This window comes from Populus trichocarpa, chromosome 1 (genome assembly GCF_000002775.5).
Source record: "Populus trichocarpa isolate Nisqually-1 chromosome 1, P.trichocarpa_v4.1, whole genome shotgun sequence".
NCBI classification, from domain to species: Eukaryota; Viridiplantae; Streptophyta; class Magnoliopsida; order Malpighiales; family Salicaceae; genus Populus; species Populus trichocarpa.
Window position 1 is genome coordinate 4,235,926 of NC_037285.2, and position 23,625 is coordinate 4,259,550.

At 32.2% G+C, this 23,625-nt stretch overlaps 3 protein-coding genes and 1 long non-coding RNA gene across 6 annotated transcripts; 3 read left to right on the top strand and 1 right to left on the bottom strand.

Moving 5' to 3' along the window:
* Window positions 1-6,495: 6,495 nt before the first annotated feature.
* On the top strand, window positions 6,496-7,725 carry LOC7460546 (probable methyltransferase At1g27930). The gene has a single exon (XM_002297806.4). The coding sequence runs from the start codon at window positions 6,585-6,587 to the stop codon at window positions 7,440-7,442; it is 858 nt and encodes a 285-aa protein (XP_002297842.1). The 5' UTR covers window positions 6,496-6,584; the 3' UTR covers window positions 7,443-7,725.
* A 4,279-nt stretch (window positions 7,726-12,004) lies between these two features.
* Window positions 12,005-16,085, bottom strand: LOC112326035 (uncharacterized). Of its 2 annotated transcripts, none has more exons than XM_024593256.2 (5): window positions 15,723-16,085; window positions 15,136-15,281; window positions 14,725-14,838; window positions 12,559-12,642; window positions 12,005-12,361 (listed from the first exon to the last, which is right to left on the bottom strand). In XM_024593256.2, exons 1-5 carry the CDS (start codon window positions 16,000-16,002, stop codon window positions 12,305-12,307), a joined length of 681 nt encoding a protein of 226 aa, XP_024449024.2. In that variant the 5' UTR covers window positions 16,003-16,085; the 3' UTR covers window positions 12,005-12,304. The 2 variants fall into 2 exon arrangements, with proteins under 2 accessions (XP_024449024.2, XP_024449025.2); XM_024593257.2 differs by having other exon boundaries at window positions 15,136-15,239; window positions 15,723-16,083.
* Window positions 16,086-18,536: 2,451 nt separating this feature from the next.
* Window positions 18,537-19,685, top strand: LOC112326033 (uncharacterized). 2 transcript variants are annotated; one of them, XR_008058177.1, is made up of 2 exons: window positions 18,537-18,861; window positions 19,139-19,685. It is a non-coding gene; the product is annotated as an uncharacterized LOC112326033 (long non-coding RNA). The 2 variants fall into 2 exon arrangements; XR_008058176.1 differs by having other exon boundaries at window positions 18,537-18,834.
* Window positions 19,686-21,030: 1,345 nt separating this feature from the next.
* Window positions 21,031-21,715, top strand: LOC7482787 (uncharacterized). Its single transcript, XM_002297807.4, has one exon. The coding sequence runs from the start codon at window positions 21,255-21,257 to the stop codon at window positions 21,540-21,542; it is 288 nt and encodes a 95-aa protein (XP_002297843.1). The 5' UTR covers window positions 21,031-21,254; the 3' UTR covers window positions 21,543-21,715.
* Window positions 21,716-23,625: the final 1,910 nt, after the last annotated feature.

The window sequence follows — 23,625 nt, forward strand, 5'->3', positions numbered from 1 at the left end:
CGGTTTTGCTTAATATTGGATTGTATACTTACACTGTAAGATACAAATCCAGTATTAAATACCCGGTTTTTTCCGAAACCTTTCTAAAAAAATTCAAAAAAAAATCTCAAAACTTTTAAATTAATTTCTCTTAAAAAAAAAAAACAAAAAATATTTTATTTTCATGTATACAACCAAATCCTAAAATGTTTTCCAAGCGTATTTTCATATAAAAAATTACATCTTTCTCATGTTTTGAAAATTCAAGAAAAAATAAATATCACAATGAGTTTATAATCATCCATTAGGGTTTGAGTAAAATATAAAAAAAAAATTTCAGGTTTTTTTTGGGGTTCAGATGTAGACTTTAATATCTGTGGGGTGTAAATTTATTTTTGATATTAACATATTAAAACGCTATAAAAATACAAAAAATAAAAAATAATTTAAAACAAAAAAAATTAATTTAATTTTTTTAAAATACATTTAAAACATAAAAATATATGAATTCTAATTTCCTCCGCAAACAGCAACCTGATACTAACCTAGTCGACACGGCGATGTTGTTGGTGCTTATATGAAGAGATATTTCTGCATCCGTGTTGTCACTGCAGAGTAGAGGATATATGGTTATTGAAAAAAAGTAGAGCAACGCCATGAAGAGAAGGTGATGGATAGACAAAATGATAGGAGTAAGTTTAATAAGCTTTTAGATCATTTATTATCACTGAGTTTTTGTGTCTCATCAGCTACAAATTTTTCATGATATAAGCTTTTTTTTCTCTACAAAAGTGCTTAAATTAGCGTTTTAGATGGGTACTAAAACGTTTTTGAAAAATTTTGAAATTTTTTTATTTTTTTTTATTTTAAATTAATATGTTTTTACTGTTTTTAAATTATTTAGATGCGCTGATGTTAAAAATATTTTTTTAAAAATAAAAAAATATTATTTTGATGTATTTCAGCACGAAAAGTTATTTGAAAAACAACCGTAATCATACTCCCAAATAGGCTATAAAATAAGTTTTTAGTTTCTAACTCCTAAAATTAAAGCTGAACAAAATCAAAAGTCAAGAAGTATAAAATAAAGATTTTGAGTTTTTAAGTATGTTATCACATAAAAATATTTTAATGATATATTATGGAACACCTTTTTTTCTTATAAACATGTCAATTATAACTATTCTTTACTATCACAATTTAAATTCATAATTTTTTTACCACTTAAAAATATATTAAAATAATTTTTTAATTTTGTATTTTACATAAAAAACATTAAAAAAATAATTTAATATTTTTCAAATAAAACTTATTCTTAGAATGTATCTAAAAATAGAAATTATAACACAGCAAAACTTAATAGAGATGTAAAAACTTAATCTAGTTTCATGAATTGTAAGAAATAAATTATTATTATTATTTAAAACTTAAGCAGCGGGTCAATATTAATGCGTTTTATAAATTTTTTATTTCAATTGATGCATAAACATTCAGAAAAAAATATTTTATCGTTGAATTAAAAATATACTCAGTAAGTAAATTTTCTATATTACTTATTTGAAAAATCAGTTATACAATTCAATATCTGGCAATTTCTATTTGCAATCTAACGATGATGTAGAAAAGCACAACGGCATGCTATGATTCCTCCACTTTTAATGCGATGGAATTTCTTCCAACCAACCCTTCCCTTTTTCCTTTTATAAACGCCGTGGAGTGGACAGAAAGCTTGACATTGACTTCACTGCCCATGGATCCCGATTTCCGGTCACCAAGCCACTTCTTCAAATTTCTTCCAACCAACCCTTCCCTTCTTCTTTTTTAAACGCCGTGGAGCGGACAGAAAGCTCGACATTGACTTCACTGCCCATGGATCCCAATTTCCGGTCACCAAACCACTTCTTCAAATTTCTTCCAACCAACTCTTCCCTTCTTCTTTTTTAAACGCCGTTCAAAAATTTGCAATAGCATCAAAATATGCGTCATTTAAACTTGTTTACTCATTGAAATAAAGTGATTGAAAACATGGTAGTGATTGTTTTTTAAAATATTTTTCATTCTAAAACACATTAAATTAATTATTTTTTTATTTTTTAAAAATTATTTTTGATATCAGTATATCAAAATGATATAAAAACATCAAAAACATATTAATTTAAAATAAAAAAATAATTTTTTTCTAACTGCAGTGCCAGACATTAAAAAAGAAACGGGTAGTGGGAGCCACATACGAGTAAAAGGGGGCAATTGCCCCCTTAATTTTTTTGATTGTTTTGAATTGTTTTTGAATAATAGGCATTGATTTGATTGTTTTGAATTAATTAAAAGTTATATTATTTCTAATTGAATTGGTTACGATATGGAATTAAATACTTTCACGAGATGAACAAGCAAACATTTCAATTGTTGTCAGTGAGTAAAGATTGATATTTGCAAAATTAAAGGTTGGTTTTTTTAAAAAAAAAAGAAAAGAAAAAAACTAATTTTTTATTTTTGAAAATGATTTATCATGATAAGTTTAAACTATCAATCCTGATTCATATATATGCATTATGTACAGCATGCTACATGGTAATGGGGTGTGAAATGGGTTTTGATGAATTAATGTTTATTTTATTATGAATTTTCTATGGAAGATTTACAATTATTATGTAACTGAATTGAATTTTGTTATTATAAAAACTCAAAGAGAATAATTATATCTCATTTTAAAATATTTTAAAATTAATTTTACTTTACATGTTAGCATATTTGTTTCTAAATGATTTTTAACACATATCTACATAATATAATATAGTATTTATCAATTAATTTGCCTCCTCATTTCATATACTGTGGCTCCGCCACTGGGAACGGGCAAGGGATCGGGTCTTCATGATGGCCCATTCACAGTTTTTTTGTTTTTTGTCTTGCATTCTTTTTGCTTTTCGCTGTACAAAAAAGCTGGAGACGTTGAAATAGTTTTTTTTTTTTTAATAAAAAAAAACATTAAATTATAATTACATTGCAATGCATCACACTCCTATTCAATGTGGATCCACTGTAACTCCACACTTTACAGTTACTGTCACTGATTATAGTTATTTTTTTCCTTCTTAATCTCTTAAATTTTGGTATCTTTTTGCTTGCATCACAAAACTTTAATTCTTTTAGATTATATCCGTGTAAGTGATGTTTACATGGTTCTTTTCGTTGCTATATATTTTAGATTTGTCATTGAATTAAAGAACAATTTTATATATAAAAAAATTAGATTGTTCTTAAAACAAAGATTGAAAGATTAATAATCAAAATTAACATTAAAAAAAATATCTTGCTTATAATGTTCAAATAACGTTAAAATGTTCAATACAACCATCAAATTTCACTTTTTTCATATTTGATCCCTATTATTTAGGGTTTTTATGTCTTAGTTTCTAAATTTATTTTTTGTGTTCTAGTCTATCCGTGTCTAAAGATGACAAGGAAACTCATTGACAAAAAAAATAAGAGAAAAAGCTATTGGATGATCAAATTTTAACCTCTAATAACTATGATTTTAGTGTTTTTTGATTTGTCTTTAAGAGAGAAATTTAATGGAGGCGATTTTTATATTTAATGATGTTAAATAAGGTAGGTTATGACTCATTTTTTTATTTGAATTGATTTTGAGTTTTTTCTGTTTAATTAAAGATCTTTTGTTTTCATGAAGGAGATTTTAGAGGTTCATATAATGTATTATTTTTCATGTTTTTAGGTCAACAAATGTTGAAATTTGGGCTTTTAGGGTTAAAAAAACTTGGACTTCGATTTTCCAATCATCATAGCCACCTTTGATGATAAAAAAGATTACAAGCAGATGATACATAATTTTTTTTGCGCAGTTTGACCTTCAATTGATCAATAAACTTCTAATTTTTTTAATTTAGTTCCTAATTCAGTCAATTTCAGCCCATCTATTTACACGTCTTTTTCAGTTTGGTCCTTAGTTTCGGATTTCTTCAATCAAGTTTCTAATTGGCCATAAAACTTCAATATTTATGCAATTAAGCCCATGATTTGATCAAATCAACTCTTAAAAATTATAATTTAACCCCTGAACTTTAAGTTCTTCCTATTAAAGCCCAAATTGACTTAAAAATCAATTTTTCTTGCAATAAAACCCTTCATAAATTCAATTAAACCTTCAATAAAATTTAATTGAGTCCATAAACATCTAATTTTGAACTTTTCTTTCTTAAATTGAATTTTGTTTGTCAACAAGTCTCTCATCAGTAAAAAATATACTGTTAAATTTCAATTTTAGTATTCTTGAACCTCCTCAACCAGTTTTTAGCTATTTTCTGGGCGCTTTGACATCATCTTCTCACTACTATTATTTTTTGAATTTCTTCTAAATATATATTTTTTATTTTTGTTTTGAAAGAGAAAAGGTGAATTTAAAGAATAATTTAAAAATAGGTTATGACAAGAAAAAAACACCATTGCAAAGATGATAAGAAAGTTTGAACAAAATAACTCACCATGAATTGAAAAGGTGAAGGTAAAGGCCAACCATGCAAGTAATTCAAATATCAAGTAATAACATAAACATGGTAAAGTTTTTCAATGCTATAGGCCAACAACTAGAGAAAAGAAATGAGCAATACAAAAATGGCAATTATGCCACCCAAACAATATAATAAAAAAGCTGCCTCGATTACCATAAGGGACAAAAAGGTAATATTACTACCAAAACAATCGATGAATTCACCCCGATAGAAGAAAACTTCAACCCGTTACAAGTGTGGTGATTATCAAACAAAGCAACAAATCAAAAGACAACAATATTGTCACATAATTAACAAATCAAATTGCCTTTTAAAGAGCATAAATTGGATTCAACTAATATCCGTGAATTTGCAATTCTAGTATAATAAATGAATATTTAAGATGCAATGAAGGAAATTGATGAGGTAAAAATTCTTTTTGAGATAGAGATGAGTAATCATAATGACATTGCACCAAAAAATAGAGCTTTATTCTTCTCATACTCATTTAAGGTCAAAATTGGTCATCACTTTATATCAATGGTGACTATAGAGATAATACACAAGATAAAAAGTTGAATATTAATTGATAGATAGAGATTTAGCATGACAGTTCTTGTAACCCTAAGCATGCGTCAAAGCCAAACAACACTTCATTTTGAAATTGATTAGTTGGTTGACACATTAATAAATGAAACTATATTTTAAAGAAGCAATGCTTGATTTATCATCTCATTGATGGTCAGCTTCGCGTTCGAATTAAAAGGCAAATAAGTCAATATTGATGAATATTACGGTATAATTAGAGTTTTAATATATATAACTATCATGAGAAGATGCACAAATAGAAAGTATTAGTTGCACCATAATTCAGGTTATAAGATCCTTATTTGTTATAAATAGTTTGTATATAATTAGAATTAATAGTTCATGTAAAACCTGATCTTTGTAGCATTATAAATAGATTGTTTAGCAACTGGAAATATTACCTGTTATATATATATATATATATATATTCTTTTACAAGTTTTCTATATATTTATTGCTTTACCCCCCCCTTTTTTTTTACCTAATATGTTAAATTAAGTTAAGAATTTCACACTCTATTTAATTATGAGGCTATCACTTGTCTTTATTTAGGATTGAATTTTTAAGTATGGTATCTCTTATTGGAAAAAAAGAAGAAGAAGAAATAACAGGTAATATATATATTGATAAAAAAATCCATCCATCATCGATAAAGATAATTTAATCTTTATAAATAAAATTTACTTAACTTTCTGGTTAAAGAAAAAATTAACTTGGTTTTGAAGAAAGTGTTTTTCTTTTATTTTAGATGGGATACACTTTCTAGAAATTGTGAAAAAAAAAATCATATTATTTATTGATTATATCAAATTTGATCATTTTAATTGCTGTATATTTTATTTTGAATCTTTTGTTTTAATTGTTTTTCAATATCGTCTCTTAAAATTTGATTTTTATATCAATTTTGGTTTTTGTTCTTTTAATTGTTATTTATTTTTCTACTATCATTTTCTTAATTAAAATTTTTTTACATATCAAATTTAATCCTCATTATTTTAATTGCAATTTATTTTTTAAAGATAATTTATAAAATTTAATTTTTTTTTCAATTTAATCATCTTTCAAAAATTTTATCTATCAAGTTTGATATTCATTCTTTTGATTATTATTTGTTTTATTTAAAATAATTTATGAAATTGATTTTTTTTTTCAATTTTATCATGTTTCAACTTTTTTTTATTAGATTTGATTTTTATTCTTTTAATTACTATTTATTTATTTAAAATAATTTTAAAAAATAATTTTTTAAAAATTTTATTCTCATTTAACTTTCTTTTACTTGTTGTTTTTGGCTCCTATTATTTTAATAAAATTTTTAAAAAAATTAAACTCATGTGAATATTTATGTCCAAAAACAAAACCTTCACGAGTAGCCGAGTCTGTCACCCACTCGTTTCCCATCTCTCTATATAATAACAACATAACGCAAATCAAAAACCCATTGTTTCATTTCTTTTCTTTTCCCCCAAAACCAAACGGAAAATTTATCAAAAAGAAAAAGAAATAGAAATGAAGAGACCCCAATTCACTCCGGAAAGGTCCTGTCTCTTCGTAGTGGCTTTATCCGGTCTAATAATCGGTGCACTTCTTTTTTCAAACTTAATCCGGTCCGTTGGTAACATCTCTTCCTTCGGCCTCTGCTCATTTGCCTCGGCCAAAGCCCGCGCCGCCGCGGAGTACGCCGCTACACCAACTCAACTCCAATCCATCCTCCACTATGCAACTTCAAAGATCGTCCCACAACAATCTTTAGCCGAAATATCAGTCACTTTCGATGTCCTCAAAACACGTTCACCCTGTAACTTCCTTGTATTTGGTCTCGGTTTTGATTCTCTCATGTGGACATCATTAAATCCACATGGCACCACTTTGTTTCTCGAAGAAGATCCTAAGTGGGTTCAGACAATCGTCAAAAACACTCCAACGCTAAATGCGCATACGGTTCAGTACTTGACGCAACTAAAGGAAGCCGACAGCCTCCTGAAAACGTACCGGTCTGAACCGTTGTGTTCGCCAAGTAAAGCGTACTTACGCGGCAATTATAAGTGTAGGTTAGCACTGACTGGATTGCCTGACGAAGTTTATGACAAGGAATGGGATTTGATAATGATTGATGCGCCAAGAGGGTACTTCCCGGAGGCACCAGGGAGGATGGCGGCGATATTTTCAGCGGCGGTGATGGCTAGGGAGAGGAAAGGATCAGGAGTGACGCATGTGTTTCTACATGATGTGAATCGGAGAGTGGAGAAAATGTTTGCGGAGGAGTTTTTGTGCAGGAAGTATTTGGTTAAGGCTGTAGGGCGGCTATGGCATTTTGAGATCCCTCCAGCTGCTAATGTGAGCCAGAGTGATGGTTGGTTTTGCTAAAAAACGCTTTTTTCTGTGCTTCTGACAAGATAGATAAATGAGACACAGAGAGGTGACAGAATTTTATTTTATTATATTTCTGTTTCACGGAAAATATCTTGCGAGGGAAAAGAGTGGGTTGAGTCAGGGGACAGATGAAATTTGAATATGGAGATTTAAGTAGATGCCCAATTATTTCACTATCAGATAGTGTGTGTTTAGTGATGTCTTGTATTGCCCGTTTAATATATTGATATGGTGTTTTTTATTTAAAAAATATAGTAAGATTATTTTTTTATTTTTATTATCAGCATATTAATATTATAAAAAAAAACACTAAAAGGATTTTTGATGTATGATTTTAAAACCCACGTAAAAATACAATAACAAGCACGCACGTATGCTTTTAAAAATTGTGCTTATTAAAATTATTTTTAATTGAAAATATATTAAAATATTATTTTTTATTTTTCATAAGAGTATTAAAATTATTAAAAACACTTATAAAAATATTAATTTAATATTTTTTCAAATAAAAAGTATTTTAAAAAATAAAAGTATACATTTAGTTTTTTTTTTTTTACCTTCTGATATTAAAATTTGAATCTTGATGTTCTAAGAAAATAAACCTGCTGCCAACAAACTAACCTCTTCATATTGGAGTTATTGTTGAGTCTTTTGGGCGTCACTCCGCACTGGATTGGATTTTCAGCCTGATTAGTATTATGATAATTATTATTTTGTAAAATATTTTTTTAGTTTAGAAATGTATTAAAATAAATTTTTAATTTTTTAATTTTTTTTAATATAAACATGTAAAAGCAATCTAAAAATATATATAAAAAATTAATTTGAAAAAAAATTAAAATATTTTAAAACGAGAAAATATATTCTATTAGGTAAAAGCTGTAGGTGGCAATTGCAAAATGGAAGGTTAATTACTCTATTTGCTTGCAATATTTGGGTAACTTTCATCATCAATGATTTATAGACACCTGTGCGGCTATCTATCAATTTCTTTGCTGCAGACCAGCATAGTGGTAAAATACATTTTAAATTTGCGGAATGAATCAAGCATGTTAAGGTTGCCATTTATCAGTACACTTTTTAAAATTGTGGAGCCCATTGGTAGCTGCCATCTATCAATTTGTCTCATGAGATTGCGGAGGAGAGCCCCTGACACGAAGGAAAAACTGCTTTTAACTTTTTTTCTTTTTTTTTTGTTTTGTTTCACGAATTTCAAAGAAAAAAAATGTTTGGAAGGCAGGAAAGGGTTTTCATGCATTCTGTTTCCTATTTTGAAATGTCACTGTTTGTTCAAATCGTTTTTTTGTAAACTTCTTAAATTACTTTTCATTTTTAAAATATAAATTAATATTTTTTAAAATATTTTGATATATCAAAATAAAAAATATTATTTTAATTAAAAAATATTTTATAAAAATATCATGCAACAGTAAAGCTAGTGGAATCACGGTAAGCTAGTGGAATCACGGGTCAGAGTCGAATGCGTTTTCCGAGAGAATTTATTTACGATGCAAACTTTTCAAAAAAAAATTAGTTGAATATTTATACTCTTATCTTTATTATTTAAATATGTGAATTTATTAATAAGTATTCCAATTAGTTTACATCTGTCATATGCTTTGTCATGTCCGTATGAACTATTAATGCTTGTCGGATTGAGTTTGTAGTTGTACTTTTATTTTGTTATTTTAGCATCCAAACATATTCATATTTTAGCTTAGCTTGTTTCTTGTTTTCTTGGATTTACTACTTTTTACCAGAGGGTAGATTTATGGAAAAAGATTGACTAAGCAAGTGTACATAACACGAAGTCAGGGCGGTGGTGTGCAAGGGCCAGTCTGTCTTCTCCAAAAACCATGCCTGTGGCATCAATGAGAGCACGCCATGAATTTCTGTGCGCCTCTGATATCCAATGCATAGAATATCTGGTCTCATTGACAATAGCAGGATAAGAGAAAAGCCCCTTTGGGATGTGCTTGCACTTCCTTCTAAGAAATTGGCTATGTTGCGACCCCTTAATCCGCAGGTTCAGCCAAGTTTCTGGCATTGGAATAACCTTTGATTCTTTACAAATAGCAAATTCACGTATCGTATCATTTTCTTCCCCGATTATTGTCATATAGTAATTACCTCTGAAGAAAGGGTAGCTCTCTCCAATCATCCCCATTGCGTCCGGTGTCAATATCAGGTAGGCTGCGAGTGAATGGAGTACACTCTCTAGCGCCAAGACTCTTTGGGGAACCAGGCTTACTGTCCGGTGTGGTTCTGGACGATTCCTCATTGATGCAAAGATTAGTAAGATCAATTGTGTTTTCTCCATCTACCACAATACCGTTGCGCAATATTGAGGGTACTTTGCAAAAACATAACTGCCTCATATATTGCATTTCACCGTGTTATTGGTCCTGAACATCTCAGGTCAAGACCATGGATCGTTCGGCTATCAGATGAGCTGGAATTATGGCGTGCTCCTTCTGTTCATGTCAAAAATTACATCATGTCATACACATTTAGCTAGAAACTAATATGAATCATGCTATTTATGTAAGAGAAAAATCCATACAAAAGGTCACTAGGACTTGCCTTTACAACCATGCTGCTTGGTCTGCTATTCTGTGTTGGTGAACTGGATACAAACACTGATGGTGAATCTTCAAGTTTTCTTTCTAGCAGATCCTAAACAGTTACAAATAATCAGAATCCTCACATCAGGATTTTGCTAGCAAATATTTAGATGGGGTAAGAAAAAAAAATCCTGAAAATAACAGGAAAAGAGAGCACCGACCTTGGAATCTACATTTAGCATCAACTGTTCTACATTACTCAACATGATTCCTAGTGCCTTCTAAACAAAATAAGAAGACCAGAAAGTTTATCGGGCTCCAAAATTAAAGAGAAGAACGGAGAAAGAGTAAAGAACAAAGTCACAAATGTAGATGTGCAGACCAGCCACTCCCATATAAATATATTTTACAGCAGAAAATGGGTCAAATTGGCCTAATAAAGAAATTGAAAGACATTAGGACAGAGATAAAGACCCACAAGTGACGATAGCAGTTTCACACAAGATGGAACTATGAAACAGTGATTCAATTAGTGCAATAACACTGTATCCACCCAATAATTGAAGAGCTATGGCTTATTTATATTTTTGCAATGTGAGTTTGGCATAAAATTCCAATAATCAATCTGGACTAATCGCCCACTTTTTATCTATCCTAGTTGCAGAAAAAGATGTGGAACTCAGTAATAGCATAAACTTACATATTTATTATCAAATTGCCGATGCTATATTGCTAATCACCTACATTAATATTAAATTATAAAGAGATGGCGACTGCTTGATGATTTAAAGACGTTAAAAATAAATTATTCCTTTTGGACTGAGAAGGACTGGTCATAGAGTCAATCTAAGACTTATTTGGAGAATGGTATATTGTATGGGAGATGCTTCTGTGATTACATCCTGCAGGTACCACGGCGTTGCATCTTAATTTTAAATGAGGATGGGCTATTCTAGAGCAAAACACATCATTTACCAATGACAATTAACAAGCTGATGCAAAATTATTAGACCATACTTTTGAACATTTGAAAGGTAAGGACAGGATACTTTCCATCTACGCGAAATCAAGGCAAGAGTTTTGGTATAAGAAAAGATTATATGAAAGTCTCCAGTAATCAGGCTTTGCCTCTAATCTGAAAGTGCTAAGACTGCCTAATTGCAATTTGTAAACAGTCAGCCGCATAGCAGCACCACGGTGACTGTAGCTGCTCTGTAAGGCCAGTCAATACTCAATACTAGGTGAAATAAAACTACCGACAACCAACTAGATGACTGAGTCAATACTCCACAAGGTTATGCATTTGGAGTTTTATTTAAAACAGCATCTTCGCAAGTATTTTCCAACGACTCACCTCCAATCAACATCAAATTATGAGCCCTTACATACAAAATCATATCTCATACCTGTATCTAAGAGCAAACTTTAACTGATTCTGATGTCATACAGCATACCTTGACTTAGACTATGGTAGCAGAAACAGTCCCTTGTAATAAAGCCTGATAAACTGTAGAAATTGTTATTAGCTTGACTATAAGAACACTTCTTACTAACAGAGTTGTCCCCCTACCACTACGAGCATATGTTAGTTGAGGCAAGAAACAATGCAAACCAACAAAGTCTATACCGTTATAAGCACCTGATATCAGTCTGAGACCCATCCACGGAAGTTACAAGCAGGTGCAAGGTCAAATATGCCAGTCCTACATATAAAAATGGGAATAATCAATATTCAATATTGCTAGTTTTGCAATGGAAGAACCTTTGGAATATGAGAAAAAAGCATAGCCAAAATGCGTGCTAACTGTGATGTAGTCATGATTACCTGGTGTTAGGAGGCGGAATTAACATAAGGCCACAATTACACAAAATTTCCTTGTATCACATTTTCTGGACTTCCATAGAAGTCATTACACATAAAAACCCCAAGTTCAACAAACTCAAAACAAGACTTCCCTGCCTTCCAAGTAATTGCAAACCACAAAAAGAAAATGAAGAAAGAAATTCATAACCATGCTCGATATAGTTTTTATCCATAGCCAATCTATCTATTGTAGATTAAGCATGAAATTACAAAAGGTATTTGCTCCCTATTTTGTGATTATCAAATCATTATAATATACATCTCAAATAAATATCTAACAGATCATACTGAATCAAGATTTCTTAACTAGTAACACCTGCGCTTATCAAAGAACATAACTCGGAAAGAAAGACTGGAAATCTTAAAAGAGAGGCAAATTGTTCAGCCCCACATATCAGCATTCTATACAAAACAAAAGGAGTTTCATACTACAAAAAGTACTTCATCCGATCATCTCTCCTCATGGCATTGTATACAGCTTGAACCTGGCAGAATGAGAAGTTCCATGTCAACAAATTATCACCAGGTGTTATTGACATCATGCGCAAAATAATCAACATATCATTTATTAAGCATAAATATATAGACATATCAGCCCCTTTTCTTTCCTTTTGGTTTCCATAAAAAGCTACAAAATATATCTCATCAATATCTTTTACGTGCTTGAGAGAGAGAAAGAGACCTGCTCACTAGAAACAACTTGAACAGGACCAATGTTGACCGACACATATTTGCCCCTTGAAGATACTTTCTGCCTCACTCGACCCTGGAAAAAAAGAAGTAGCTTAATGTAATTAGATACTTGTTTATAATACAAGCTTTAGGTAGATAATTCAACAAGTTACTCAGATTCGCAATCAAAGAAAAAGGTCTTAAAAAAGAAAACAAGAAAGAAAGATCATCTAGTTTAATAACAATCCGGTTATATTTATTTCTAAAAGGTGTCAAGTTTTTCAAGAACAGGTAAGCATTTTGAAACAATCAGCATCAGTTCAATAGGTCAACTTATTTCTTCAAACTGCAATACTGAGAGTAAGAAAATTCACCATGTTCTAAGATAGAGACTCTTAATATTGATGAAATTACAATAAATTGATAGCAATCTCAGCTTTTTCCTTCTTTTTTTTCCTTCCTGGACAGCATAAGTAACCCAAACATGCCTTTAAATATAACATTTCTTTCTATGTAACTGACCAAGAACCAAAGCATGACAGCAAGATTGACACATCCAAAACAGTAATCTAATTGAGAAATTAAGCTTTTTTTCTGATAAGGTTCATATTGTTGTCTAACAGTTTAATCACTTTAATGGTAAAGTCAACCATTAGTGTTGCAAGAAGGAAGAAGACAATTTGTTTTTTAGCCATAAGTTGAGGCATAATAACGATGACAGATAAAATATGTGGCATCTGTTTCACTTTGCAACATCAGCAAAAATTACAAATGCTTGTATCTGCCAGAAACTTTCAACACCAGCCCTTATAACATCTTTGTCCGCTATTCTTTAGCCCCGGATGTGCATAACTACCATTGCCAATTTGTGGCCAGCATGATATTGTCAAACAGGCCTTCCTCATTACTACTTGTGACTGTTAACCAACAGATTCATATGGCCTGCATATTCTAGTCCCATCATCCAAGGTTTTTAATCATGTGCTTCAAATCCTAGACTCACCAACACTATTTGATGAGAAATGGTATGGTAATGCACCACGTGTAAAGCACAGCTGATGACAAGGCACTCTTCCATAATTGCAAGCTATTTGATGAGGAATTTCACTACTCACATGTTATCATGAAGGTTTCCATTATAGCAGGACTAGTAGTCATTCCCTCAAACTGGATGTGGAAAAATAAAGGCATGGACATCATCTACTTACCAATTCTGAAACCCAAATCCATGTTTCCCTAAGCTATCATATCTTGAAAAACTAAGATAACTTGCTTCAGAACCTATCATATCTTGAAAAACTAACAAGATAACTTGGTTCAGACCATGCAGTTTCCGTTTTCAAATTTCTGCAGAGAAATTTCCAGTAGGAAACCATAAATAAGTTAACCAATCACTTTCTTTAAATACATTTTCCCTTCTGTCTTTAAAGCCCTGTATATTATGTTGGAATAGAAAGTTATTAATAGACAAGATTTTACGAGAAAGGTTCTTCCTAATATTCCTAGTAGAAAAGAAAGATTTCTTTTCTCGATGCAAAATACAAATTACCATTGCAGTCTATAAAACACTTATAGTATCTCTAATATCTGGAGAAAAGATGTTATGGCCAGAGATTCTCCACCTAAAATCTTCTTTTATCAATCACTTTAGATCTGATGAATGCAATCAATCACGGGAGCAACCTTGAACTAATCATGCGAGTTACAGAAGCCAACCATTAATTTCAATCACATAGGAAATGCACAACTCCATCCAGAATGCATTGTCATCTACTCTGGCAAGCGTAACATGCTATTGAAAGAAGTTCAACTCTGTATTGGCAGACAATAAGCACCTCTGTTCAATATCTATGTGCTAGAGCATCCATTACTTTTCACGTGCTTATGAAATTCTAATGCCAATTAGATATTGGATGAGACCACTCATGATATTTAATGAAAAAACCTTAGTGTAAGGAAATATAAATGAACAGCCTACAAAACCATAAACATAAAAACTTCAATGAAAAAAAAAATGCAATTAACAATCCTGTAGGTAATGCAAAAAACAAAAAGGATTCAACATTAACAAGAAAAGACACAATACATGTCTCCTCGCGGTTTACTTCTTTCAACGCACTGCCATCTTATATATCTTTTCTACTAATTATTTGCAGCAACAAGAAAGGACATATACCTCAGGGATTGGTTGTTGAATTACAGATTCAACAGCAATAACCATAGCTTGCACAAAATCATCACCTCCTGTACCTATTGCAGTAAATCCTCTAACTGTTGGATATGAGTTTACCTGGAAGGTAAATAATACTACTGTTCAGATGCAAAATTTGTACGAGTTTGACAAACACATAAGAACAGTGTCTACAAGATCATAACTTCATCGACCATGCATAATAAAAATCTAGACTCTAAAGTGTAACAAAATCAATATCTGTAACAGATGTCTGTGAGCAGTTATGATTAATATTATTGACATGGAATAGAGGTTGAATACGAAAACAAAATAAAGAATATTGTCTAACAAGAATAAAATCAATAAGCTAACAAAGAAAGGGAATGATAATCGAAAGAGGTCAAGCATCTGTACCTTCTTATCCAAAGCAAGCCATTCATTAGTAGAATCATCTGCTACCGTACCACCAATAACCACATTTGTGGTTTGTCCAACCCTCCCTTCTGTCCTTGATACCTCTGGATCATCAACAGAAGTTTCTATCAATACGTGACCGTATGCTTCACACAAATTATAACAAGAACAAATGGAATACAACAAGAATCAGCTGAAAGCATTGATATCCATTAACCTTTGGCATATAAAAACTTCACAACAAATTCAATTAACCCGGAACTCTCCAAAATAGCAGTACTAATAAAATACAATAAATACATAATTGGGAAAACACATTTGGCTATCATGAATTAAAATATAATAATAATAATACTAAAAAAAAATTAAATAGGACGGTCAGAAGAAATGTAGTAACAGAGAAATAAACTCCTCCGGTTACATTACATCACATTCCCTTGTTTCTAACAAACTAATTGTCAGTCTAATTATAATTGGAACTTAAATCCATTTAACTAAATGACTGCATTTTATCATGTTAAAAATTAAAATGCCAGACAAATTCAATTCAAATACCCAAAAGGCCAAAGAAGAAGAAGTAGACAAACCAGAAATAGCTTTGAGAACAGCTTCTTGAGGGGGGTCTTGATCCTGGTCATCTTCATTGTTGTTGTTATTATTATAAGAGCTGAAACAATTAACATGAGTGGGTCTTGGTCTTCCAAAGTGATGAAATTCAGGAGCCCTAATGCTTGGTGTCTTACTGGTTGAAACTCCAACGGTTTTTCTCGATGAGAGAGAATAATAGATGATGGCTCGGTTTTGATGGAGAGGAATCATCCATGGATCTGTTGTCAAAACAGAACGCAGCACACTCGTGCACGCCATTTCTTTTCTTCTTGTTTTGATGATTATGGAGAATTAGCGTTAGAATTTTGTGTTTTGGGGCTATTTATATATTATCTGTGTTGTTGGGTTTAAGGCTTTTAAACTGTCTGTTCATTTAGCCAGATTTTTTCTCTATCTTTCGATGACGTGGCTGCTCTGGATGGAACAAGGGCTGCTTCCGCCGTGCTCTGTTAAACTCGGTCTAAACTCTAAAGTATGACTTGAATTAAAGTTTAATTTAAATAGAAAAATAACTGACATGACTAAATTCGATTTATCTAATTAAATCTTACCTAAATTCCATAATATATATATATATATATATATATATATATATAAAACATTGAAGTAGCAGATAATCGGTTAATCAATTATTCCTATTAATTTTATCTATTCTCTTCTTTAATTAAGATAATTGATAGTTTATACATAGTGTTTATTAAGTTAAGGTGCTTGTAATTAGTACCTGAAAAAGATTTTTTTTTATAGAGTTGAGGACTCTCAGATATTTAAATAAATATTTTTTTAAAGAAAAAAAATACAATAATATTCTAGAGAGAGATACTCTGAAAATATATATGTAGTAGATAATGAAGTTTGTGAACCTTTTATTCTGAATATCTCATGATATATTTATACCTCATGAGTCTTGCTTTTTTTGTGAAAAGAAAGGTTTGAAGTATAATTTTACCTTAATAACATTTAATGTACATCTATTAATGTTTGGTGAAAATATAACAATTCCTGTAGGATTTTTATACACCTAAAAAATATAGAGAAATTAGGATTTAATACGTCAAATATAGCCGAGCCAATGAAGGCTGGACTCTTTCCCTAGGTAACCCAAGAGAGGTGGGTCATTCTCTTAGATGAGTTCAAGGGAGAAGGGTATCTCATTTGACATTTTTAGGAAGGATGGTTATATCTTCAAGCGTGTCCGGAGAAAGCTCATTCCCTCAAGCGTGTCCAGGACTTAACACACTGTCAAGTTTAATTGTGGCTGAGTCTGCCTAGCGCGAGACCCAGCGCGTCTACACTGGGACGTGCTTGTATTTTAGAAAATTTATACTAGTGAATCTTTTTTAATCTAATCTTTTTTTTGATAAAAATATATGATAAAAACTTAATTTATCCTATCGGTGTAAATCTATCCTGGTTGAGAATGTATAGGATAATTCTACAATAACTTCGCTTTATAGCATCGCTCCCTTCTTTAAATTTCATTGTTATTCATAAGGTGACATGTGATATTTAATTTATTAAAATCATACGATTAAATTGATAACATAAGTAGTTAACATAAATCTTTTAATTTGTGAACAAAAAATTGATTAAAAACGTGCTTTGTTAATTCTGCGGTTAATTAATCGAGCTAATATCGAATTCTATTTTTTTTTTTCCTCAGGAAAAAGCAACCCAAGCAAGTCGACTTGTCAGAGGTTTTAGATTTCAAGTCAATTTCATCAAAACGGTAAACTTCCTCCTAGGATTATCGTTTTTATTGCAGTTTTGGTCAACCTGTCTTCGGCTTGGAAAGTCGGCCTGGTACCAATCTTGCATTTTCCATGCTGGCTAGTTTAAGTAAATTTAAATTGCGTAATTATGAGTTGATGGAAGTAGTTGCTTGTTTGGAAATGCTAATCGCTGATTTAAATATATTTTATTTTCTGTTTAATTCAGATTGATTTGGGTGTAAATGTGGTAAAAGTTGTTTTTTTTAAAAAAAAATTATTAAAATAATATTTTTTATTTTTGATATAAAAAAATATTAAAAAATTAATTTAAAATTAAAAAAAATCAATTTTTTTTAAATCATGATGGGACCATGACGAGAAACAAGGCTTCTTAAGTATTTTTAATCGAAAAGGCAAAACTTCGCAGGTTTTTATTTCACTCATGGGGCATTGAGTGTTGATGAGTAATGCCAATGGATAAGGGAGAGCTTCATGAGTTTCCTGCAGCCTCCCAATAGAACTAATCACAAAGCAATCCATGGGCCTACAAGTGACCTGTTTACTGCGGAGAAAGAGAGGAAAGTGCTGGCGGAGGACGAAAATACGCCCCATAGTTTGAACTCTAGGCCCAATGGTTGTGTCAGCAATGGAGATGCTCATAGGTGGAGTTTGTGAGGAAGATTGGGGTTTGCTTATTGGTTACAACGCCCAATCTGTCCCAATGCATTATGGATGCCCTGGAATTTTGATCACTCAATATCACTCAACAATGTGTATATTTCACATGAAGTGATTGTAATAAACTTACTTGCGATCAACACTATACCCTGCTTTCCTACTAAGAGGTGCATAATGTTTAAGACACAAGCACGTCTGAAAGTAACAGTTTAATTTGCTTTTACATAGGATTTTGATGAGAGCTTGTGCTTGGAGATAGCAGCTCAGTTTAATCAGTCTGTGGTGAAAACAAATGTCCACTTTTTTGTGCACAGAAAGTATTGTCAACTCACTGCAGTTTAAGAACACCTTTGCATGTAAGAAGATAGTCTTTAAACACTTAAACATTGCTGCTCAAATCCATATCAAGCCACCTTAATTGACTAGAGATCCAAGCTAGTCCTTTTTGTATTTTAGTTTATTGTCATCATCATCTTTTAGAGGATGATTTCTGTAACACTTGAAATGTATTAACGCAGCATTTCTTTTAGAAGGTATGCTTCTTACAACTTGAAATGAATTTAAATGTGTTTTTTTTGTGTGGCGCAGCGTTACTACAAACTATCTCTTCCACATAACAAGATCCCTGATGAACTCTGTCAGCTGGCTAAGAAAATGGCTGCTTCCGCAATGCCCATGTGAGAAGAATTTCAGCCAGAAGGTGCAATAGTAAACTATTTTGCACCAGGTGATTTTCAATAGAAAGTTTGCTTATATCTTCTTTTGGTCCATTTTCTATTTAATATTTATTGGCTTATGGGCCTTAGTGCAATGGTAAGGTTGCGCTATTGTGACTAAAAGTTCACTGGTTTAAACTGCAGAAACAGTAAAACAACCATGCAGGGGTTTACACTTTACATATCCTCAGCATTTATATAGCTGGCTACAAATCTTCTACTTTAGTTAAAATTCAATGTCTTGGAAATGGAACTAATGTACACAACAATGTTTGTGTCTCCTGTCAGGAGATACACTAGGGTGGGCACTTGGATGACATGGAAGCTGATTGGAGTAAACCTATTGTAAGCATGAGGTATCTTGGGAATTCTTTATTCTATCATTTTCTCGAACGTTTTCAACCCAAAGAAGAGGTGTTAGTTGCTGGCTCGATCTTTCTCTCCCCTCTGTTTGGGCTGCAAGGCTATTTTCCTTTCGGGTGGAAAGTCTAGAGATGATCCACCATTAGCAGTGTTCTCCAAAGTGGTGATGTGGTGCTCATGGCTGGAGAAGCAGGGGAATGTTTTCATGGTGATTGAAAGCCTCTGGAATATCTTGAATTAAAGATTTGTATTTTTTTCTAAATAAAGCTTTCATCCTCATGTTTTACCCTCAAAATTTAGCCTTACATGGGTAAACCGTAAAACTCAAGTCAAAGGAGAGTTTCTGGTTTATTTTCGATAGGCAGCCAAAAACCTACCTCAATTCACTGAACTTCCACACATGAAATTCATATTTTCTGTGAACTATGAAGAAGCTGTTTATAGCAAGAATTAATTGACATCATTGTGCTTAGCCTACTGTTCTAGTGACTTCTGTTCCTGCGTATTTAATTTTGTTGCATATTAATTCTCTGCTTTGATTTCTGATCATTACAGGCGTGCCTAGCTAGGATCTTTTCCAACAAAGAAAATACTGAAATCGCAACCCTTGAATCACATTTCTGTGATGAGATAGATTTCTAAGAGTTCATCAGAACCTCGAGAATCAACATTAACATCAGACAAGTTTTTTGAGAGTATTAAATTCTCTCTCTCTCAAATGCGAGATTTGATTTAAGATTCAATTGGAATGATTTCAAGAAGAGAGGTTTTAATTTTTCTATCTGCTACTCTTTTCCTCTACCAAATCAGTAAAGAGTATTCTCCTTCAAGTCCCCAGTAATCATGTGTGAATGGCTATCTTCACACACCATTGGAATGGTATCTAACTCTAGCTGGGGCAGATTGTTCATTATTTCTGTAATTTTGAGCAATGAACTCTTCAAACGTCAAACACTGCTGATAAGACTCGTGCCGAAAGTTTCTTGTAATCTTCCCATTGCTTGGCTCACACACGCTGTTTTTGCCTGGAAGGTACGTGCATAATAATTCCAAGTCAGCCGGAAGCACGCGCTCGATATAATATAAAAACATTTAGCAATGATTGACTAATGCAATATTGCTATATCTTTAGGGTTTGAAAAGAAGCGAATTGTTGGTACGTAACGATCAATTATTTGCTAATAAACTATCCAGCTTTTAGACAACTGTTTTATACAGTAGTCGAGTCTTTGCCATCATTGACCAATAATAAGAAAGCTTAGTAGTCTTACTTTTGCTTGAGAACATATATGACGGTTATGGAAGTTGAAATCTTCCGTTTGTCACTCGGCACAACCGCATTCTAAAAGAATTTTAATTTTTTAATTATTTTTCAATTGATATCAAGAATAAATTTTAAAATTAAAAAAAAAATACTATCTCGTATACTTATAAGTGAATAACGTTTTTAAAACAATAATTTTTACTACATTTCTAAATAGAAATGAGCGAGCAAAAAAAAAAAAAAAGAGAGTTTTTCAATAATGCAGATAAAAAGGAAGAAAATCATGTGTTTTTTTTATTTTTATTTTGAGTGCAGGAGGAGGAAAGCATATGAAGGGCCATCAACACATGGAACATGGATAAAAGATGGGACAGCCGTCCGGGCATCAAACAGCAGTGACAAGTAAGATGTGAAACACTCAAAAACAAAGAAAGAAGACGTGGTCCATCTGGAGAAGTCTACTAGCTAGCAAAAGCAATAATGGAATCGTAAGCTGACACACCAAGAAAAAATCAACTCCAAACAAGAAGAAGAAGCAACGTCGCCCACCAAAATATAAAATGATATAAAAATATTGTTCACTACACTACAAAAAAACAACTCCCAGCCACCACCAAACACTCACGCGTCTACGTGTAGATTTCTGCTACCACTTTCCTTAAAATCAAACTAAAATTTACCATCCAAACAAACAAGAAATCAAACTCACTTTCTATCTTCTCTTGCACAACTCGTATCTCTCTCCCCTTCTTGTTAGTTTTTGTTCTCTGAAGGATAATGGAACCGATCGTTTTGACCCAGTTGGCAACGGGTCTTAGTGTGCTAGCCGGGGCGGTTCTGGTCAAGTCGGTTATGGGCCAGAAGCCCATGGCTGGTCCGACGTGCCCATCTTGCAACGGCACGCGTCGAGTCGCTTGTCTTTGTTCCCGTTGGTCAGACCGAGATGTGGGTTGCCGGACTTGTTCTGGTTCCGGTCGCATGGCGTGTAGTAGCTGCGGCGGGACAGGTACTGGTCGGCCTATTCCGGTTCAAATCTCTATGAGGTCACCAAACCGCCCATCTTGACCCGGTTCGTGCCTTAAAGATTTGTTTTCGGGTCTGTTGTGGTAGTGAATATTAATTAATTTCTCGCTCTCTCTCATATTTTTATGTAAACTTCTTTTCTTTTTCGGATTTTCCCAAACTCTGGAAAAGATTGAATTGTAATATAATATAAGTTGAAGAGATACTTGGATGGAGAGAGGGAGATGAGATGGAAGATTAGTTGGTTGTAACCTGCAATGACAGTGATGAATACATTGAGTACTGAAATTCTTATAAAAATCGATAACTGATAAGTTTTAAGTAGTTGAATTCTTGTTTGCTTATGATGTTTGGTATTGATTCTCTATCAGGCATATAGTTTCTATTGTTAAAGCTTATACTGTGTAGGAATGTTTCTGTGAAGTGGCATCTCATAGGATAAGAGGTTAAAAGAAAACACGAGGTTAATTTTTGCGTGTTTGAGAATATCTTAATAGTGTGTGGATTCTTATTTATTTCTAGATGGCTGAGAATTTACAGTGAATGCTTGCATATTAGGAAATCCAGTCTATATATACCAATCTTCGAATGAAGATCAATGTGCCTTTACCAAATCCATCTGTGTCGTGTGGTGCTATGATTTCTGGAGTACGACTCAGCCATTTTCGTGGTGTATCGTGTATGAACTGGATGCTAGGCAAGTGGTGCGCTTTCCACAACTAAAAAAGTTCTGAGGGTATAATGTGCTAGTGGGTGTGAGATATCAGTGGTGATAACTGAATTCAATGCTCCAGTATTTGCAGAGCAAATATCTTGCCAAGCATTCATCTTTTAGATACTTGCCGATTCCATTTCAGATTTCTGAACCCTGGTATTTTCATCATTCTTGAGGTGCATCTTACTGAACGTCGAAGAGCACTTGATTCATTGTAACTTGGCATGAACTAGCACTTGATTTAGGCCTGCATGCAAGGCACATCTAATCGGTGAAAGAGCTACCCTGCCCTTGAAACCTTACTTTGATTGAGAGATAGGTTTGTTATTCACATTACATCAGAAAAATTATTTAAATTCTAATAGAGTTTGCAACTTGCAATTTTTTTTTATTAATTATGTGGACGACTCAATCATGGACAGATTTTGTCTACGCATGCAAAATTTTGTCAAGGCATGAAAATGATAATAATGATTAAAAAATAAAACTACCCTCTCCCAGTTAAAGAAAGAGCTTCTTAAAGAACAGTTTTAAAACTTCGCTGATATGCATAAATTACCTTAGTGTTGTACGCTTGTTAGATGGCATCCAAATGGATGCTGAAGTGAACTTGCACGTAAGAATCACTTTCCAGCAAGCCAAAATAATAAAGAAAAACCATTAATAATGACCTGAAAAAAAAAAAAAAAAAAGTAAAGTGGAAGCGTTCCAAAAGAGCCAAACGGTTAATGATTCTCCGCTTCCGGTGATAGTCACAAATTAATCAATCACTACGATATAATTGGGAATGAAAGCTTCTTATTATTACACTTTAAGCACCGGTCAAATTAGTGTTGGTCAAATTATTTTAAATTTTTTTTTAAAGATATATAAAAAATATATATATTATTTTATTTTAAAATTTATTTTTGAAATTAACTCATTAAAATGATTTAAAAATATATATAAAAAATAAATTAAAATAAATTGTTTTTTGGTAAATAGCGTTTTGGGCGCAACGCGGAACACGGTCCCAAACAGAATGATGAGTGGATTTGTTTGATACTTCTGCATGAAATCTTCTATAGCAAAGTACTCCAACATTTGAAGAATGGTTCCGAAGACAAGAACCGGGAATTTCATAGAAAGTGTTTATTTTTTGCTGATAAACCGATATACTTGATGCTAGGAGGAAGAAGAGAGGGGAGTTCTATACCCGCTGCGATTAGTAGATTTATTTGACGAACCCAGTAAAAATGACTCAAATAAAAGATTTACTTGATCACTTGATGCATGGGGTGTAAACAAGTTTAATCTTAAGCAAATGCTGAAAATTAGAACTATGATAGTAGAAATAAAGAGATCACTGCCAATAACCCCAGACCTCGTATATTGGAATTTTATAGGATGGGTTGGATGAAAGTACTGCTT